This window comes from Bubalus bubalis, chromosome 4 (assembly GCF_019923935.1).
Source record: "Bubalus bubalis isolate 160015118507 breed Murrah chromosome 4, NDDB_SH_1, whole genome shotgun sequence".
In the NCBI taxonomy this organism is placed as follows: domain Eukaryota; kingdom Metazoa; phylum Chordata; class Mammalia; order Artiodactyla; family Bovidae; genus Bubalus; species Bubalus bubalis.
In genome coordinates, this window is record NC_059160.1 from 141,414,261 (window position 1) to 141,431,429 (window position 17,169).

Here is a 17,169-nt window from a genome sequence, read left to right on the forward strand (position 1 = left end):
AGTATTAACACCTTGATTAGGACATCTTTAGTTGCTTAAACCTGGTTTTAATAACATCCATATTTTTTTATTCTAATAGACCCAAAGAACCAAAATGAAAACTTTAAACTACTTTTTGTGTAGACTTTTCTGTCATTAGGCTTGACTTGTTTATTTGGTAGTAAAACCATGCAAAATACTAATAATAAAGGTATTCTAATAGTATGGGAAGCGGGTTATGAAAAAAAAGTGCTATAGGGTTTTTGTCTGATTAAGTGTTGCTTTCTGGCATGTGATGTATAAATGAAAAATTATACATCAATATACATTTCCCAGGTTGCACATTTTTGTCAACTTAAAAAGAATTATTAAAATAATATGCAAGTTATTTTCTTTTAACTGGATGCCGCTAAATTTTCTGACGAAGTCAAATAAAAATATTTCTGACTTTCCAAACAGAAAAATGGTTGTTTGCTACCTAAATATGCAATAGACAGAAAATCTTAACAAAAGGCAGGCTGACAAAAGAAAATGCGGATTTCATTCAATTTGATATTCTGGTGCTTGCTTTGCTGACCTAGAAAATTACAGTGACAGTGAAACAGTTCTGCAGTGAGTTCACTAGAGAAGGCTAAATATGACCAGGAAAAGTCTCCATCTCATCCTACTCATTCTACCACTATAAAAAAATGTGTATCCATGGGAACCACAATCCCTAGCAGGGAAGTGTGGATTTGACACCAAAAAAGGTAAGCATGTTTTCTGGAATAGGAAAAAATAAAAGGATAATCCCAATGGGATTTTAAGTTAATAATTTTAACTAGAATGCTATTAATCAATTGATATATGGGATTGACTCCTAAAAGGTGATGAGGGATTTTTGGTGCACGGACTAAGAGAAAGCACATTATTTGGGAGTAATTGACTGGGATGAGCATGCCTGACTGTCATTCTGGTAGCAGACTGTTAGCAGTTAATAGGAAGCTACAAACTCAAGGATGATGAGATGCAAAGACCACCCTTAAAGTAAAGGTATAGGAAGCCATTGGAAATACCTCTACTGTTAGATGTTAGTCTTTTCAGCTGCTCATTAAAATTCGAGGAGCACCAATTATTAGATTTGAGGCCCAAATTGGGTACTTAACTGCGTGTTCCCAATTTTGTCTTGTTTTAATGTGACTTGAAGACTGACCTCCTTTGAAGCTCTTAAGTGTGCAACAATGTCAGCCTGATGAAGCAGACCTTTCTGTTTTAGTCGTGGGGGTGCTTACCCTTCATACAGAAGGAATTTTATGGGGGAACATATATGTTAACATTGATAAATTAAGAGATTTGCAAAGACCAGAGGCAATTTTAAGAATGTTGCATTTTTAAGAATATTGCATCTAATATATTCACAGTTTTTATTCACGTCATAAGACAAATACAAAAGGAATAATTAACAAATTTCCTTAGAAATTTAGTGTTTGAATTTTTTCCAGACTCATTTATTGAGTCCATTAGAGAGTAAGAAATATTTTAATTTATTAATTTCCACTAGTGATAAGTATACTGGAAAGATTTATATTTATCATCTTTCCAATTTGATGAAAACCTTCCAGTTTTTCAATGAAAAATTCTTTACTGGATTATGATTTCACAGACCTTTGCTACCTTCTGATTTCAGTTCAATGTTTCCCAGTGATGCTGGTGGCTAACCAGGTTGGACCTGTCATTCTAGGTGATATATACCCTCTCCTCCCTCTCAAAGATTTTTTTCCTACATAAATTTTCACTAAAGGATAAAGGTGAGTTTTGATTAGCAAGATAAAGCAAAGGTATCATTAGAAGAAGCACAAATCTGTGTGATGTGATTTAAAAAGGTGCATAGATGGGCAATCACCATCATTAGGAAATTTCAGTCATTCCCCTACAGAAGAGAGCTCAGTTATAGATATATACACCATCTTTCATACATACTGATTAGATTCATTTAACTATGTTTTATAATGTGAGGATTTGTTAATATATATTTGCTGCTAATTTTGCTTATGAGTATTATACTATTAGCAGGCTTGAATTGAATTAGACTGTGAGATGCTGTACACTGCGGGAATTGAGTCAGGTGGACAGATGTCTTTCTCAGCTCTGCTCATCTTGTTCTTATTGCATCTTTGATTACTGCAACAGGCGTTACTCTTGGGACATTCTCCAAGGTAATTTTTTATTATTATTATTACGTTTTCCTTAATTATAGTTGTTTGCTTTAAGCTAAGCTGGAAACCATCTGTTTTGAAGAGGGGGACTTTTTCACATCTCATTTGGGTAAAGTGTCATTTTTTAAAGATAGATACAGAGATTATTTGATAATCATATAATTTCAAGTTGTTTATGTTGTTTTGGCATCCAATGCTGCATCCTAAACTCAAATCTGTGGAAGACTGGTGTAGAAGCAGACTGATACTAGATTTTCTAAATGAGACTCATTATTCTTGAGTGTGTGGCTTAGAGGCTAAGATATACTAGTTTGATAATTTTTAAATAAATTATTTTCTCACTTCTACCTGAGAGAGTGTGATAGATGTAACTCTTATAACATCCTCTTAGAACAGAAAATGATGGGAACATTTCAACAAAGAAATCCCCTGTTTTGCCTCAATTAGGCTAGCTAGTTTTGGAAAACAATTATTTGGACTCTCTGATTCCTTTATGCACTGCTTTTTCATTTAGGGAGTAGACTATGTTCAGAATAATTATTGTAGGCCAGTGCATACTCAGTTTTAACTATGCATACTGTGCATACTGGCCCACAGGGAGAAGTTTATAGCTTTTGCTCTTAGAAAGTTTACTTACTTAGCCCAGGAAACCGAGCATTGTGGAGGAAAAATATAATACATTACAAGGAAAAGTTTTCATTTTTCTCATAATTTATAATGACTGATTAAATGTGTTCCCCATAACATTTGTTCAATAGCATACACATCATGCTCTCAACTTTTATGCGCCCTTATGTTTCACACATTCTTTTACCCAAACTAGTCCTCCTATCATCAACTGAAGTTGTATGTTTAAACTTTACCTTGTCAAACTATGATGACATGGTTGTTCAAAAAAGTCATCAATGACGATTTATTACAAAGTGAAGTCATAATTTTGGTATAATTTTGATAGAGTAGAATAGGAAATGCATGTTTGAAATCCTATGAATGGGAACTCTATGCATGAAAAAAACTAAAACTGAAAGTTGACTCCTCCAGAGATAGGACTAGAGAGAGAGAAGCATTGCACTAGTCTCTGAAACTGTTATAACATCCATTATGAACTCAACTAGGAATGAGCAATGATGGTAGTTAAAAGTGACCTGAATGACTTTTATTTTAAAAAATGTTATCAAAATCACTCCAGCTTCATTACCTTTAACTCTACTTCATAGTTCAATGGTACGATTTGCTCATATTTTTTGAGTTATATTTTACTCAATGCCAAAAGATTTCTCAAATTGGTCTTTTCCTGTTAATTATACTTGCAAGCTGATACAAATAAAATTTTAGAGTCATGCAGAACTCTTTGCACTTCTTGTATCATAACTCACTTGGGGATAGAGTTAGATGCCCATATCCCCAATGGAGGATAACTCTTCCTCCATATATTAATATGTATTCTGGTGAACCTTCTTAAACCCAAAACCCAATGTGCACGACTGTTGAACACAATGGAACTCTGAAACACACACATTTGTGACATGAAAACTCATAACTTTTATAATGTTAATTGTTTCATAAATAATCAAGACAGACATTGAAAATCCAGAAGTAGCTTGACTGCTCATACCTGGTTAGTTTCTGATGGATATTAGCCCAATCAGTTGACAGTAGTTTCAAATATCTAAAGATTGATTTTTTTTCCCCCTGTTGAAGGAATCACACGTCTGCCAGGTTAGATGAGATAAATGATGTATGTGGAGATTAAATTGAAAGTATTTTTATGAAATCTTTTGTTTGCATTGAAAACCAAGTCAAGAGCTCATGTCAATGTTTTAATTCAAAGGGTGAATTTAATCGAAAAGGGTGAGTATATTTAACCTATTACAGATGAACAGGACTCACTTGAGAAATGAATATAAGATACTCTGTGATGGTAAAGGCTGAATGACACCTGGAGATTTCATTCATTCAATAAGCATATGTTGGCCATACAGAAATGACAATGACAAGATCCCAAATATATGTTGCTCATGTGGGTTAGGGTTTCAATGCTTTACATCATTTGTGGGTTAAATTCTAAGTTAGTGAACTTACAGAACTAATCAAGTGTAAAAATAAAGGAGTGTGTTTAGCCAGGACTTTGTAATATACACACTAGAGTAGAACAGTGGTTTCAGTAGACTTGTCTTCCTCTGAATTCACTCATGACTTGCACTGGGTGGATTTTTTTCTTTGCTGAGCCTCGTCTGACAGCTGCATAAGTTTCCTCTGGTTTCTCTCTTTTAATCAAGGGCTTTTTTGCAGGAGCCTTCATTCTCCACATCACAACTGGGTGCCGGGGCCCAGTGGGACTCTGAATTCGGATGATCTTGGTTGAGGCAATGTAAGACATTTTCACTGTTTGCACTACAGCATTCATTAAATTTTTGGCTGCTTGGATCAGGGAGGTGACACTGTCCAACTGTAGGGGGAAAAAAGCTATTATTTGAGAACATAATCAGATTTTAAAAAGATTTAATGTTATAGAAAATAAAATGTGCAACATTGGTTTTTATCCCAGAAATGACAGTTATTTTATCTCAGAAATGAATGAGTTAATTCATGTTTTATGTATCTATGTAAATTATCACATCAATCTATGTTAATCATTTAGTTATTGATCTGATGCATAAATAGATCCATATTCTATTTTCTAAGATGATATCTTAGCTTAATTTTTTTTCTTGGTTTTCAGTGAACTCTATTCTATAACTTCTATATCATATCATAAGGCCCAGATGGGTTACAGCTTTCTTTGTAATGGATCTCCATAATTCCAGGGTTAACGTTGACCCCTTGTATAAGAGATGACTATCTATAGTAAAAGCTCTATCATGTAAAAGTAACTTAGTAAGAACAACTGAAAAATGTTAGGGAATTCATAGTCTAAGATAAATAATATATACATATACATACATGCATGTAAACCACTAATTTTCATGAATATTTATTTCACAAATAATTCCACCTAAAAGAGTCTTTTAAACACAGAATGACTAACCTATCATGCAGAGTATTAAAATACATAAAACTAAGGCTTACAGTCAAATCTGGTTTAAATTCCAGGACTGCCATTTAATTACATAAACTAATCATTTAACTGTCTTCATTCTAGTTTTCTCAGATATTAAATAGGAAAGGAATGTTTATTAAAGTCAAAATAACATATATAAATAACCTTATAGAGTGATGGTCAGTTATTAAATATTTCCTTTGTTTCTTGTGAAGGTTGAGAAATTTGCTTAATCATATACTAACAAACATTCTGAAAGAAACCTTTCCCACATAACTCTATTTTGTAACTGTTTTGTTTTCTGGGTTGTTCACAAAAACAGTCTCTAGACAAAATGAGGTGATATTCCTAGAATCTTGCAAAATACTTTAGGGCTAGCCAAGCTGGCTCATTTTTATATAACTAATGCTTCTTCCATTATTTTAGTTTGTCAGATTGTCACCCACAGCCGATTCCCACTCTACTGTCACCTCTCTGTGATGTGTGCTGTCAGGGTTGAGGCTCAAACCCTGGCTCTGTAGATACTGAAATCCATCAGCAGCTGCCTGGCTTAAGAACCTTACCTTTGCAGTTCAGGGAGTCTCATCTCACATACAGAATAAATGAGTGAAGGAAAGTAGTAAGCTGAGGTTATATGCCTGGGGCAGTGGTCTAGCTGGCTGCTTTCCTGGGAGAAAATTTAATTAGCTCCATTATATGCCCAGTCTGAAATCCTTGAAAAGGTAACGCCAAACAATATGTAATTTGAGAGGCAGTGATACTTGGAAATTACACTCTAAGTCTTTTTACTTATTGAAGCCAGGAATGTAAAATCTGTGCATGTGGCAGGAATGACATTTTTTATTAATGAAAATTAAACAAGATTTCATGAAGCACTCACACTTAAATGTTTTTCTGTATTTCAGAAAACATTTAGAACTTCTGAATCTGTACACAACTTTAAATAAAAAACAAATAGACTTTGAATAGAATAACACACTTTGTTATTAAGGTTACTCTATGGACACATTGCCGGAGAAGGCAATGGCACCCCACTCCAGTACTCTTGCCTGGAAATCCCATGGACGGAGGAGCCTGGTAGGCTGCAGTCCATGGGGTCGCTAAGAGTCGGACATCACTGAGCGACTTCACTTTCCCTTTTCACTTTCATATGTTGGAGAAGGAAATGGCAACCAACTCCAGTGTTCTTGCCTGGAGAATCCCAGGGATGGGGAAGCCTGGTGGGCCACTGTATATGGGGTCACACAGAGTCGGACATGACTGAAGCGACTTAGCAGCAGCAGCAGCATGGACACATTGCAGGCTAAAATCTGTTGTTTAATAATTAGCAATTTTCATTAAAGGCCTCCTGCAGCTAGTTAGATTCTGAAAGTCATTTTCAATCTCACCATAGGAAGAAAAAAGTTTTTCTAAATGACAAATGAACGTGAATAATAATGAGGATCCTTCGTAATTTTCTCCCTCAAACATGAAACTCTGGTTTATTCCAAGGGCTCTGTGATATCATCAAATCTTCCATAGAAGAAGGTCCTAGTGACCTGCTGTCATTCAATATTTCACCAGGGGCTCTGGTCTTCCCACCCTAAAACTTATATTTTCTCCTTTTGACTCTGTAATCTTGTCATGTATAGATTGTATTTATTTTATTTTATTTTAATTTTTCCATAGGAGTGGGTTTTATATATAAACCTATTCTTGAAGGATGGTGAAATTAAATTTCTGCTTTAAAATGTGGAAGTCAACTTGTCTTCTTTCCTCACTGATTCAGCAAAGCTTTGTCTGTACCATTGTGATCTCTTATGCTGGACTCTGACAATTTCTTTTATTTTAAAATCCTAAATGACTATAGTAGGATTTCTCCTCCAGCAGACTGAAAAAAACACAGGACAAATTATCCCCCTAGGAGAGCATGAAGACTACTTTTGCAGACAGATTAGGACAATTGCTGAAAGAATACTGTTATTTCATGAGGAAAGCTCGTGAGACATTCTCTGAGGATTTTTTATGTCCAAGAGCTATGTGCATTAAGATGCCTGCCTTTCTGCTATGAGTCAAATCACAGGGCACACCAGCAAGAGCACAGACCAGCCAAGCACATGGTAGGAAATTTTGTTTGAGACCCAAGCAGTGCCTTGGGCATTCTCATAGAGAATAACTGCACAACTTCATGTCTGCAAAAGAAAAAAAGTCTTATAAGCCCTCTTACCAGGCTTGCTTTAATGAAAAACCCTCCAAGGGAAGAATTCAAAAGAATTCTCTTCATGAAAACAAGGCATATTTGAGTAGGGTAATACATCACTTTGGGATTTCTGTGTTCAACTTAACAAAATTTTCTGAGTTTCACAGTTGTACCTGTGCAAATGAGAATGTTATTTTACTTTAAAGGCCTGGTGGAGTAAACCAATCAGACTATAAAGGTCAGGTCCAAAATTCTCTACCATTACAAATAACTTTCATCAACTGTAAAGACTTCTAGGCAAATGTAACCTGAAATGTGTGCCATAAAAGGAACTATTTTTCCTAATATCTGGTAACACTCTTCTCTGATCTAGATGAAGTGTTTTTGGTCAAGGTATCAACTGAGAAACCAAACAGCTTCTAAGGCCCTTAAACCTCCTACTGTTATATGTATATAAGTATTTGCATGCAAGTACATAGAAACAGGTTCCTGTTGCCTTCTTTCCATAAAAGTGAGTGGGGTTAAAAAAATAAGTTATCAAAGAGGAGTTTGACCTACATTAAAAGCCTCTGATCTATATAAATAGACATACCTATATTCCAACCATAGTAAATAGGAACATAGCCACTCTTCCTATGGTAGTGACTTGTGCTTATTCTTACTACACTGGTCTGGGTTCAAAATAAATGAACTTAATTGACCTATTAATGTCACAATAAGATCCTCAATACTGTCTATGTCCAAAAGTAAACTGGACATAGTTCATAAATTGTGCTTTTTTTTTTTTTTTTTTTGAGGATCTAGTTGAATAAAGAAATAGAGGAAAACAACAGAATGGGAAAGACTAGAGATCTCTTTAAGAAAATTAGAGATACCAGGGGAATATTTCATACAAAGATGGGCTCAATAAAGGACAGAAATGGTATGGACCTAACAGAAACAGAAGATATTAAGAAGAGGTGGAAAGAATACACAGAAGAACTGTACAAAAAAGATCTTCGTGACCAAAATAATCATGATGGTGTGATCACTCAGCTAGAGCCAGACATCCTGGAATGTGAAGTCAAGTGGGCCTTAGAAAGTATCACTATGAACAAAGCTAGTGGAGGTGATGGAATTCCAGTTGAGCTATTCCAAATCCTGAAAGATGATGCTGTGAAAGTGCTGGACTCAATACGCCAGCAAATTTGGAAAACTCAGCAGTGGCCACAGGACTGGAAAAGGTCAGTTTTCATTCCAATCCCAAAGAAAGGCAATGCCAAAGAATGCTCAAACTACTGCACAATTGCACTCATCTCACACGCTAGCAAAGTAATGCTCAAAATTCTCCAAGCCAGGCTTCAGCAGTATGTGAACTTCCAGATGTTCAAACTGGTTTTAGAAAAGGCAGAGGAACCAGAGACCAAATTGCCAATATCTGCTGGATCATCAAAAAAGCAAGAGAGTTCCAGAAAAACACCTATTTCTGCTTTATTGACTATGCCAAAGCCTTTGACTGTGTGGATCACAATAAACTGTGGAAAATTCTTCAAGAGATGGGAATACCAGACCACCTGACCTGCGTCTTGAGAAACCTATATGCAGATCAGGAAGCAACAGTTAGAACTGCATATGGAACAACAGACTGGCTCCTAACAGGAAAAGGAGTACCTCAAGGCTGCATACTGTCACCCTGCGTATTTAACTTCTATGCAGAGTACACCATGAGAAACGCTGGGCTGGAGGAAGCACAAGCTGGAATCAAGATTGCCGGGAGAAATATCAATAACCTCAGATATGCAGATGACACCACCCTTATGGCAGAAAGTGAAGAGGAACTCAAAAGCCTCTTGATGAAAGTGAAAGTGGAGAGTGAAAAAATTGGCTTAAAGCTCAACATTCAGAAAACGAAGATCATGACATCATTCCCGTCACTTCATGGGAAATAAATGGGGAAACAGTGTCAGACTTTATTTTTTTGGGCTCCAAAATCACTGCAGATGGTGACTGCAGCCATGAAATTAAAAGACGCTTACTCCTTGTAAGGAAAGTTATGACCAACCTAGAAAGCACATTCAAAAGCGGAGACATTACTTTTCCAACAAAGGTCCGTCTAGTCAAGGCTATGGTTTTTCCAGTGGTCATGTATGGATGTGAGAGTTGGACTGTGAAGAAAGCTTAGCACCAAAGAATTGATGGTTTTGAACTGTGGTGTTGGAGAAGACTCTTGAGAGTCCCTTGGACTGCAAGGAGATCCAACCAGTCCATTCTAAAGGAGATGATCCTGGGTGTTCTTTGGAAGGAATGATGCTAAAGCTGAAACTCCAGTACTTTGGCCACCTCATGCGAAGAGTTGATTCACTGGAAAAGACTCTGATGCTGGGAGGGATTGGGGGCAAGAGGAGAAGGGAACGACAGAGGATGAGATGGCTGCATGGAATCACCAACTCAATGGATGTGAGTTTGAGTGAACTCCGGGAGTTGGTGATGGACAGGGAGGCCTGGCGTGCTGCAATTCATGGGGTCACAAAGAGTCAGACACAACTGAGCGACAGAGCTGAACTGAGTTGAATATGGAGATTATGCCCAGTATCAGCTTTTACTTAATGCAAGGATGTATTTTGCAAATAATCAAAATTTCGAACATCTAATTAGAGTCCTCAATATTATCATCCTGTGGGAATCTTAATTTTATTGTAATGTCTCTTTTGTGCTTTGTGGCATATACTCCATGAACTCAGGTAAGCTACAGTACAATTCTGTCCAGTTCTAAGGATGTTTTCAGACAAAAGGCTTGGTTCAACTTAGAGATGTATCTGCAAGCCTTTGTTGTGGAAAAGGAGTTTAACAACAATATAAGGTATTTTCTTTTTCCTCATAAAAGTGCCAAGATTTTTTACAAAGCCCAAAGTTAAATACCTGTAAATGTAAGTTCTCCACAAATCCATCAGGGTGGAATGTTTGTTGGCAAATCCTTGTTCAAATCTTACTGTAATTATTGATAGTTAGGAGGAATATCTAAGAAAGACATGCTAGCTCCTCCTTCCTTCAATTGTGTAATTGTGTAATCAATCCTCATTGATGTTAGTTGCACACCAGAATGCATTGTACTTTACAGCTGTAACTCCCCACATTCTGGATACAAGGTCTTTATCAGTAATATGTTTTGCCTGAGGTTTCTAAGCTGCACTCCACTGATGTGGAGCCCATCCCTTGCACCTGAGCTGTCACTTGGGGAAGGCATAGTTAGCTCCCCATCCCTTGTGTGAATCGCCATGGCAACTACTGCTGCTAGAATTCCTGTTGTTGCCTGGAAAAATATATTTCCTGTCCTATAAACCTTCTAGGTAAACTGGTGCCAATGGTAGCTTATGAATTCTCATGAGTCTCAATGTTTACCTGTTGCATTTGCACCAAAGCAATCCTTGAAAGGCAAATGTGTGTGGTTTGGCTCCAAGTATAATAACAGCTTATAATAATTGCTAATATCTATTGTGTGCTTCCTATGTGTTTGTGCAGTTCTAAATAGTTGACATAAATTAACTCAGTAATCCTATGAAGTCAGTACCATAATCATCTCCATTTTAAAGATGAGGAGACAAAGGAACTAGAAGGTTTCGTAGCTTTCTCAAGGCAATACAGCTATTAAATGAAAGACCTGGAATTTGAGCCAAGGCAGCCTTGTTCAAATACCTGGTACTTTTACCTGTTACACAACCCTGCCCCTTAGTAATATGTCACTTTCAACATGTATTTACTTTCAGATATTGTATGGTTGAAGAAACTGTACCATTAATACAATGTATAAAATTTTGAAAAATGCTATCTAATAACTGTTTTTTAGAAAGGTTATAGAATTTTTGCAATTACAGAATTTATAGAATTTTGGTACTAAGAAAAATGAGAGTATCTTACTTGTAAGGTATTTTGTTAGAATGGTGGTTTGATTGTGTCTGTGTTATCGTTTTCCAAGCAGCATTTTCTTGAAATAGCAAATCGAAATACTGAGTCATCCTTATAAGTTCCAAACAGTTTAAAGACTTTCAATGTAGATCTCAATAAACATATCAATAAGGCAAATTTAAACCATAAACAAATCATATTATAGCTTCTAGGACATGGAATTATATAACATTCATTTCATATTTAAAATGTAAATACAAAACAAACTTTTTTTCTGATTCTCAAAACAAAATTAAATTTGTTTGCCCTGATTTTGAAATAGAAACTGAGATCTGGTCCCCTGATCTTGGGGTTTCTATTTAACCCTTAGTTACTTATAAAGTGCTCAATTCAACTATTTGGAAATAAAGTCAGCATAGGTAGTATTAAAGAGTATTATGTATATGTGTTGGTAGATAATAAGAGATAGCTTAAATATTTCTTAAAAACAAACATTAATACCCTTTCTAACTTATGATCTAGTAATGATAAGTGTACACCACAGGAAATGTTTAAATATATATTTGTTGGCAAAAATGTATCTTATAATTCAATATGCCTTTAGTATCTACCCTGAACTTTTCCTGACAACCTAATTTTATTCCAATACCTGCTTAACACATGTCTCTGAATGGATTTTTAGAAGAATGGCCTGAATTGGAAACATTCTCCTTTTTTCAGATGCATTCAAAAATGCTAAATAGCCAGACTGGCTTAAGGGGAAAATCAAATAAGGGGCTTTGTTAAGGCCAAAGTGGGGCTAAACATCCAAATTGAAATTTTCAAGCTTATAATTAAATTGAGAAGGTGGTGCCTTCTTTGAAGATTAAAAATTATTCCAATGGGCCACTGATTGGATTCATCTTGTAAATGTGTCCTTTACCAATTCTCCATGAGACCATGACAACAGAAGAAAACAACTTAAGTTGAAAGGGGAAAAGTCAATGTGTGTAATAACTAAAGAAATTTAACACTACTGAGAGGGCCAGACATGAAATTGAATATAACATTTATTCAGTTATAATATGGTCCTGTCAAAAAGCATTTTCAAGTCTTACTGTTTTCTAAAGCATATATTCCACACCAAAAACATTATGTTACTTTAAAAGGAAATAATCACAAACCTACTACCAATTCAGGTGGCTACTTAGAATGCTGATTTAATTATATTTGAAATGGCCTATTATAAAAATATGATTGGTGATCTTAGTGATTGGCTATTCAGCTGTGCAGCACTGAAATAGCAGCTGCATGGTGCTGGAGTGGCTGGGAAGAGTACCCCACATCTAAGGGCAGAGAATCCCCAGCAAGATGGTAGGTGCTGGACCAGCAGCTGTGCAGAGCTGGAGTGACTTTGAGGAGATACCCCACATGCAAGGGCAAATAAGAAGCCCTAGCAAGATGGTAGGAGGGGTGAAATGGCATTTAGAATCAAACCTCATACCCGACAGAGATGCTCAGAGGGCTCAAACATACCTTGGGCACACCAGGACCCAAAGACCCCCACAGAGACTGAGACAGAACTGTGTTTGAGTGTCTCCTGAGAAGGTACGGGTCAGCAGTGGACTGCTTCAGGGGCAGGGGCTCTGGGTGCAGTAGACCTGGATATGGTATAAACCCTCTTGGAGGAGGTTGCCATTAACCCCACCATAGAGCTGCCAGAACTTACACAGAACTGGGGAAACAGACTCTCGGAGGGCACAAACAAAACCTTGTGTGCACCAGGATCCAGGAGAAAAGAGCAGTGAGCCCACAAGAGACTGACCCAGACTTGCCCATTGAGTGTCCGGGAGTCTCCAGTGAAGGCATGGGTCAGTGGTAGCCTGCTTGAGGGTTGGGGGTGCTGAGTGTAGCAGTGTGGGTGTGGGATCTTCTGAAGGAGTTCGCCATTACCTTCATTATATCCACCATAGTTTGGCCTCAGGTCAAATAGGGAGGGAACACAGCCCCACCCATCAAAAGAAAACTGGATTAAAGATTTACCAAGTATGGTCTCCCTATCAGAACAAGACAAAGTTTCCACCTCAGTCAGTCTCTCCCATCAGGAAGCTCCCATAAGCCTCCTATCCTTCTCCATAAGAAGGTAGAAAGACTGCAAACCACAATCACAGAAAACTAACCAATCTGATTACATGGCCTTGCCTAACTCAATGAAAATATGAGCCATGCTATGTAGGGTCACCCAAGAAGGACCGATCATGGTGGACAGTTCTGACAAAACATGGGCCACTGAAAAGGGAATGGCAAACCACTTCAGTATTCTTGCTTTGAGAACCCCATGGACAGTATGAAAAGGCAGAAAGATATGACACTGAAAGTTGAACCCCCCAGGTCAGTAGGTGCCCAATATGCTACTGGAGATTAGTGGAAAAATAGAACTCCAGGAAGAATGAAGAGATGGAGACAAAGCAAAAACAAAACCCAGTTGTGGATATGACCAGTGATGGAAGTAAAGTCTGATGCTATAAAGAGCAATATTGCATAGGAACCTGGAATGTTAGGTTCATGAATCAAGCCAAATTGGAAGTGGACAAACAGGAGATGGCAAGAGTGAACATTGACAATTTAGGAATCAGCGAACTAAAATGGACTGGAATGGGTGAATTTAACTCACATGATCATTATACCCACTACTGTGGACAAGAATCCCTTAGAAGAAATGGAGTAGCCATCATAGTCAACAAAGAGTCTGAAATGCACTATTTGGATGCAATCTCAAAAATTACAGAATGATCTCTGTTCGTTTCCAAGGCAAACCATTCAATATCATTGTAATCCAAGTCTATGCCCTGACCAGTAATGCTGAGGAAGCTGAAGTTGAACGGTTCTATGAAGAACTACAAGACCTTCTAAAACTAACACCCCCAAAAAATGTCCTTTTCATTATAGGGGACTGGAATGCAAAAGTAGGAAGTCAAGAAATATCAGGAGTAATGGGCAAATTTGGGCTTGAAGTACAGAATGAAGCACAGAAAAGGCTAATAGAGTTTTGCCAAGAGAATGCACTGGTCATAGCAAACACGATCTTCCAAGAACACAAGAGAAGACTCAACACATGGACATCACCAGATGGTCAACACCAAAATCAGATTGATTATGCTCTTTGCAGCCAAAGATGGAGAAGCTCTATACAGTCAGCAGAAAACAAGACTGGGAGCTGACTGTGGCTCAGAATGAACTCCTTATTGCCAAGTTCAGACTTAAATTGAAGAAAGTAGGGAAAACAACTAGACTATTCAGGTATGACCTAAATCAAATCCCTTACAGTGGAAGTAATAAATAGATTTAAGGGATTAGATCTAATAGACAGAGTGCCTGAAGTAATATGGACAGAGGTTCCTGACATTGTACAGGAGGCAGTGATCAACAGCATCCCTAAGAAAAAGAAATGCAAAAAGGCAAAATGGTTGTCTGAGGAGGCCTTACAAATAGTGAGAAAAGAGAAGCCAAAGGCAAAGGAAAAAAGGAAAGATATATCCATTGGAATGCACAGTTCCAAAGAACAGCAAGGAGTGATAAGAAAGCCTTCCTCAGTGAACAATGCAAAGCAATAGAGGAAAACAATAGAATGGGAAAGACTAGAGATCTCTTCAAGGAAATTAAAGACATCAAGAGAATATTTCAGGCAAAGATGGGCACAATAAAGGACAGAAATGATATGGACTTGACAAAAGCAGAAGATATTAAGAAGAGGTGGCAAGAATACACAGAAGAACTATACAAAAAAGATCTTCATGACCCAGATAATCACGATGGTGTGATCACTCACCTAGAGCCAGACATCCTGGAATGCAAAGTCAAGTGGGCCTTAAGAATCATCACTACAAACCAAGCTAGTGGAGGTGATGGAATTCAGGCTTAAATATTTCAAATCCTAAAAGATGATGCTGTGAAAGTGCTGCACTCAATATGCCAGCAAATTTGGAAAACTCAGCAGTGGCCACAGGACTGGAAAATATCAGTTCTCCTTCCAATCCCAAAGAAAGGCAATGCCAAGGAATGCTCTAACTATCGCACAATTGCACTCATCTCACACGCCAGCAAAGTAATACTCCAAATTCTCCAAGCCAGGCTTCAACAGTATGTGAACTGTGAACTTTCAGATGTTCAAGCTGGATTTAGAAAAGGCAGAGGAACCAGAGATCAAATTGCCAAAATCTTCTGGATTATGGAAAAAGCGAGAGAGTTTCAGAAAAATATCCACTTCAGCTTTATTAACTATGCTAAAGGCTTTGATTGTGAGGATCACAACAAACTGAAAAATTCTAAGAGATAGGAATACCAGACCACCTGACTTGCCTCCTGAGAATTCTGTATTCAGGTCAAGAAGCAACACTTAGAACTTGACATGGAACAACATACTGTTTCCAAATCAGAAAGGGAGTATGTCAACAATGTATATTGTCACCTTTCTTATTTAACTTATGTGCATAGTACATCATGAGAAATGCTGAACTGTATGTAGCACAAGCTGGAATCAAGATTGCTGGGAGAAATAGCAATACCCTCAGATATGTAGATCACACCACCCTTATGGCAGAAAGTGAAGAAGAACTAAAGAGCCTCTTGATGAAAGTGAAAGAGGAGAGTGAAAATGTTGGCTTAAAACTCAACATTCAGAAAACTAAGATCACCACATCTGGCCCCATCACTTCATGGCAAATAGATGGGGAAACAATGAAAATAGTGAGAGACTTTATTTTGGGGGGCTCCAAAATCACTGCAGATTGTGATTGCAGCCATGAAATTAAAAGATGCTTGCTCCTTGGAAGGAAAGTTATGACCAACCTAGATAGCATATTAAAAAGCAGAGACATCACTTTGCCAGCAAAGGTCAATCTAGTCAAAGCTATGGTTTTTCCATTAGTCATGTATGGATGTGAGATTTGGACTATAAAGAAAGCTGAGTGCTGAAGAATTGATGCTTTTTAGCTGTGGTTTTATAGAAGACTCTTGAGAGTCCCTTAGACAGTACTGAGTTTCAACTAGTCCATCCTAAAGGAAATTAGTCCTGAATATTCATTGGAAGGACCGATGCTGAAGCTGAAACTCCAATACCTTACCTACCTGATGTGAAGAACTGACTCATTTTAAGAGACTTGGATGCTGGGAAAGATTGAAGGCAGGAAGAGAAGGGGACAACAGATGAGATGGTTGGATGGCATCACTGACTCAATGGACATGAGTTTGAGTAAACTCTGGGAGTTCATGATGGACATGGAGGCCTGGTGTGCTGCAGTCCATGTGGTCTCAAAGAGTCGTATAAAACTGAGCAACTTAACTGAACTGATTATTTAATCATGCTGGCTTAAATGCAAATGATTAACTGAGAAACTAATTTTCTGTAACATTTAAACCCCAGCTACTAGTTACACAGTTTTAGAGCAATTAGTACATTATTCATGAAGTAGTGCTAGCAGGAGTGGGCTGGGTTTGGTATGCTTCTCTGACCATACATGTTTCAACCTGTGTTTTTCTTCTCTCCAGCATCAGACAGCATGCTGAGATATGCCCTCTGCAGAGACATCTACTAATAACACTCAACCTGACATCTTGATGACATCTGTGCTCAAAGTAAGAAAGCACTATTGTTGATCTTAGACCCTACACTCATCTCTTGCATGACCAAAGGTAAGGAAAAGCTAGATTGTGTGAAGCTAAAAATTCAAATGGCATCAGTTTCCAATCCCTGCAAGGATTTTCTATTTCATAGACCTTCTCACGTTTCTATTTTTATAGTTTGCCTTGTTCATCATCATTCTACCATTTTAACCCCTCTGTTAGAAATAGTAAACATTTCTTATCTTGCCTCTCTGCTACAAACATCCAGTAGAAGACAAGTGTCCATGTTCCCA

General features: G+C 37.4%; 1 protein-coding gene and 1 long non-coding RNA gene across 10 annotated transcripts in view; one reads left to right on the top strand and one right to left on the bottom strand.

The window, feature by feature from the left end:
• The window catches only part of LOC123333433, a 110,317-nt gene extending 105,719 nt beyond the window's left edge, over positions 1 to 4,598 (top strand). For 2 of the 3 annotated variants that reach the window (XR_006550809.2, XR_006550808.2), the window contains exons 3-4: positions 2,029 to 2,174; positions 4,467 to 4,598. This is a non-coding gene — a long non-coding RNA (uncharacterized LOC123333433). The remainder of the gene's footprint in view (positions 1 to 2,028; positions 2,175 to 4,466) is intronic. The other variant, XR_006550810.2, reaches the window with a different exon arrangement.
• CTNNA3 (catenin alpha 3) overlaps positions 2,200 to 17,169 on the bottom strand; it is a 1,922,732-nt gene continuing 1,907,762 nt past the window's right edge. For all 7 annotated transcript variants that reach the window (XM_025285111.3, XM_025285110.3, XM_044942173.2 and 4 more), the window contains one exon: positions 2,200 to 4,623. In XM_025285111.3, the coding sequence (XP_025140896.3) occupies positions 4,336 to 4,623 (288 nt within the window). In that variant the 3' untranslated portion in view covers positions 2,200 to 4,335. The remainder of the gene's footprint in view (positions 4,624 to 17,169) is intronic.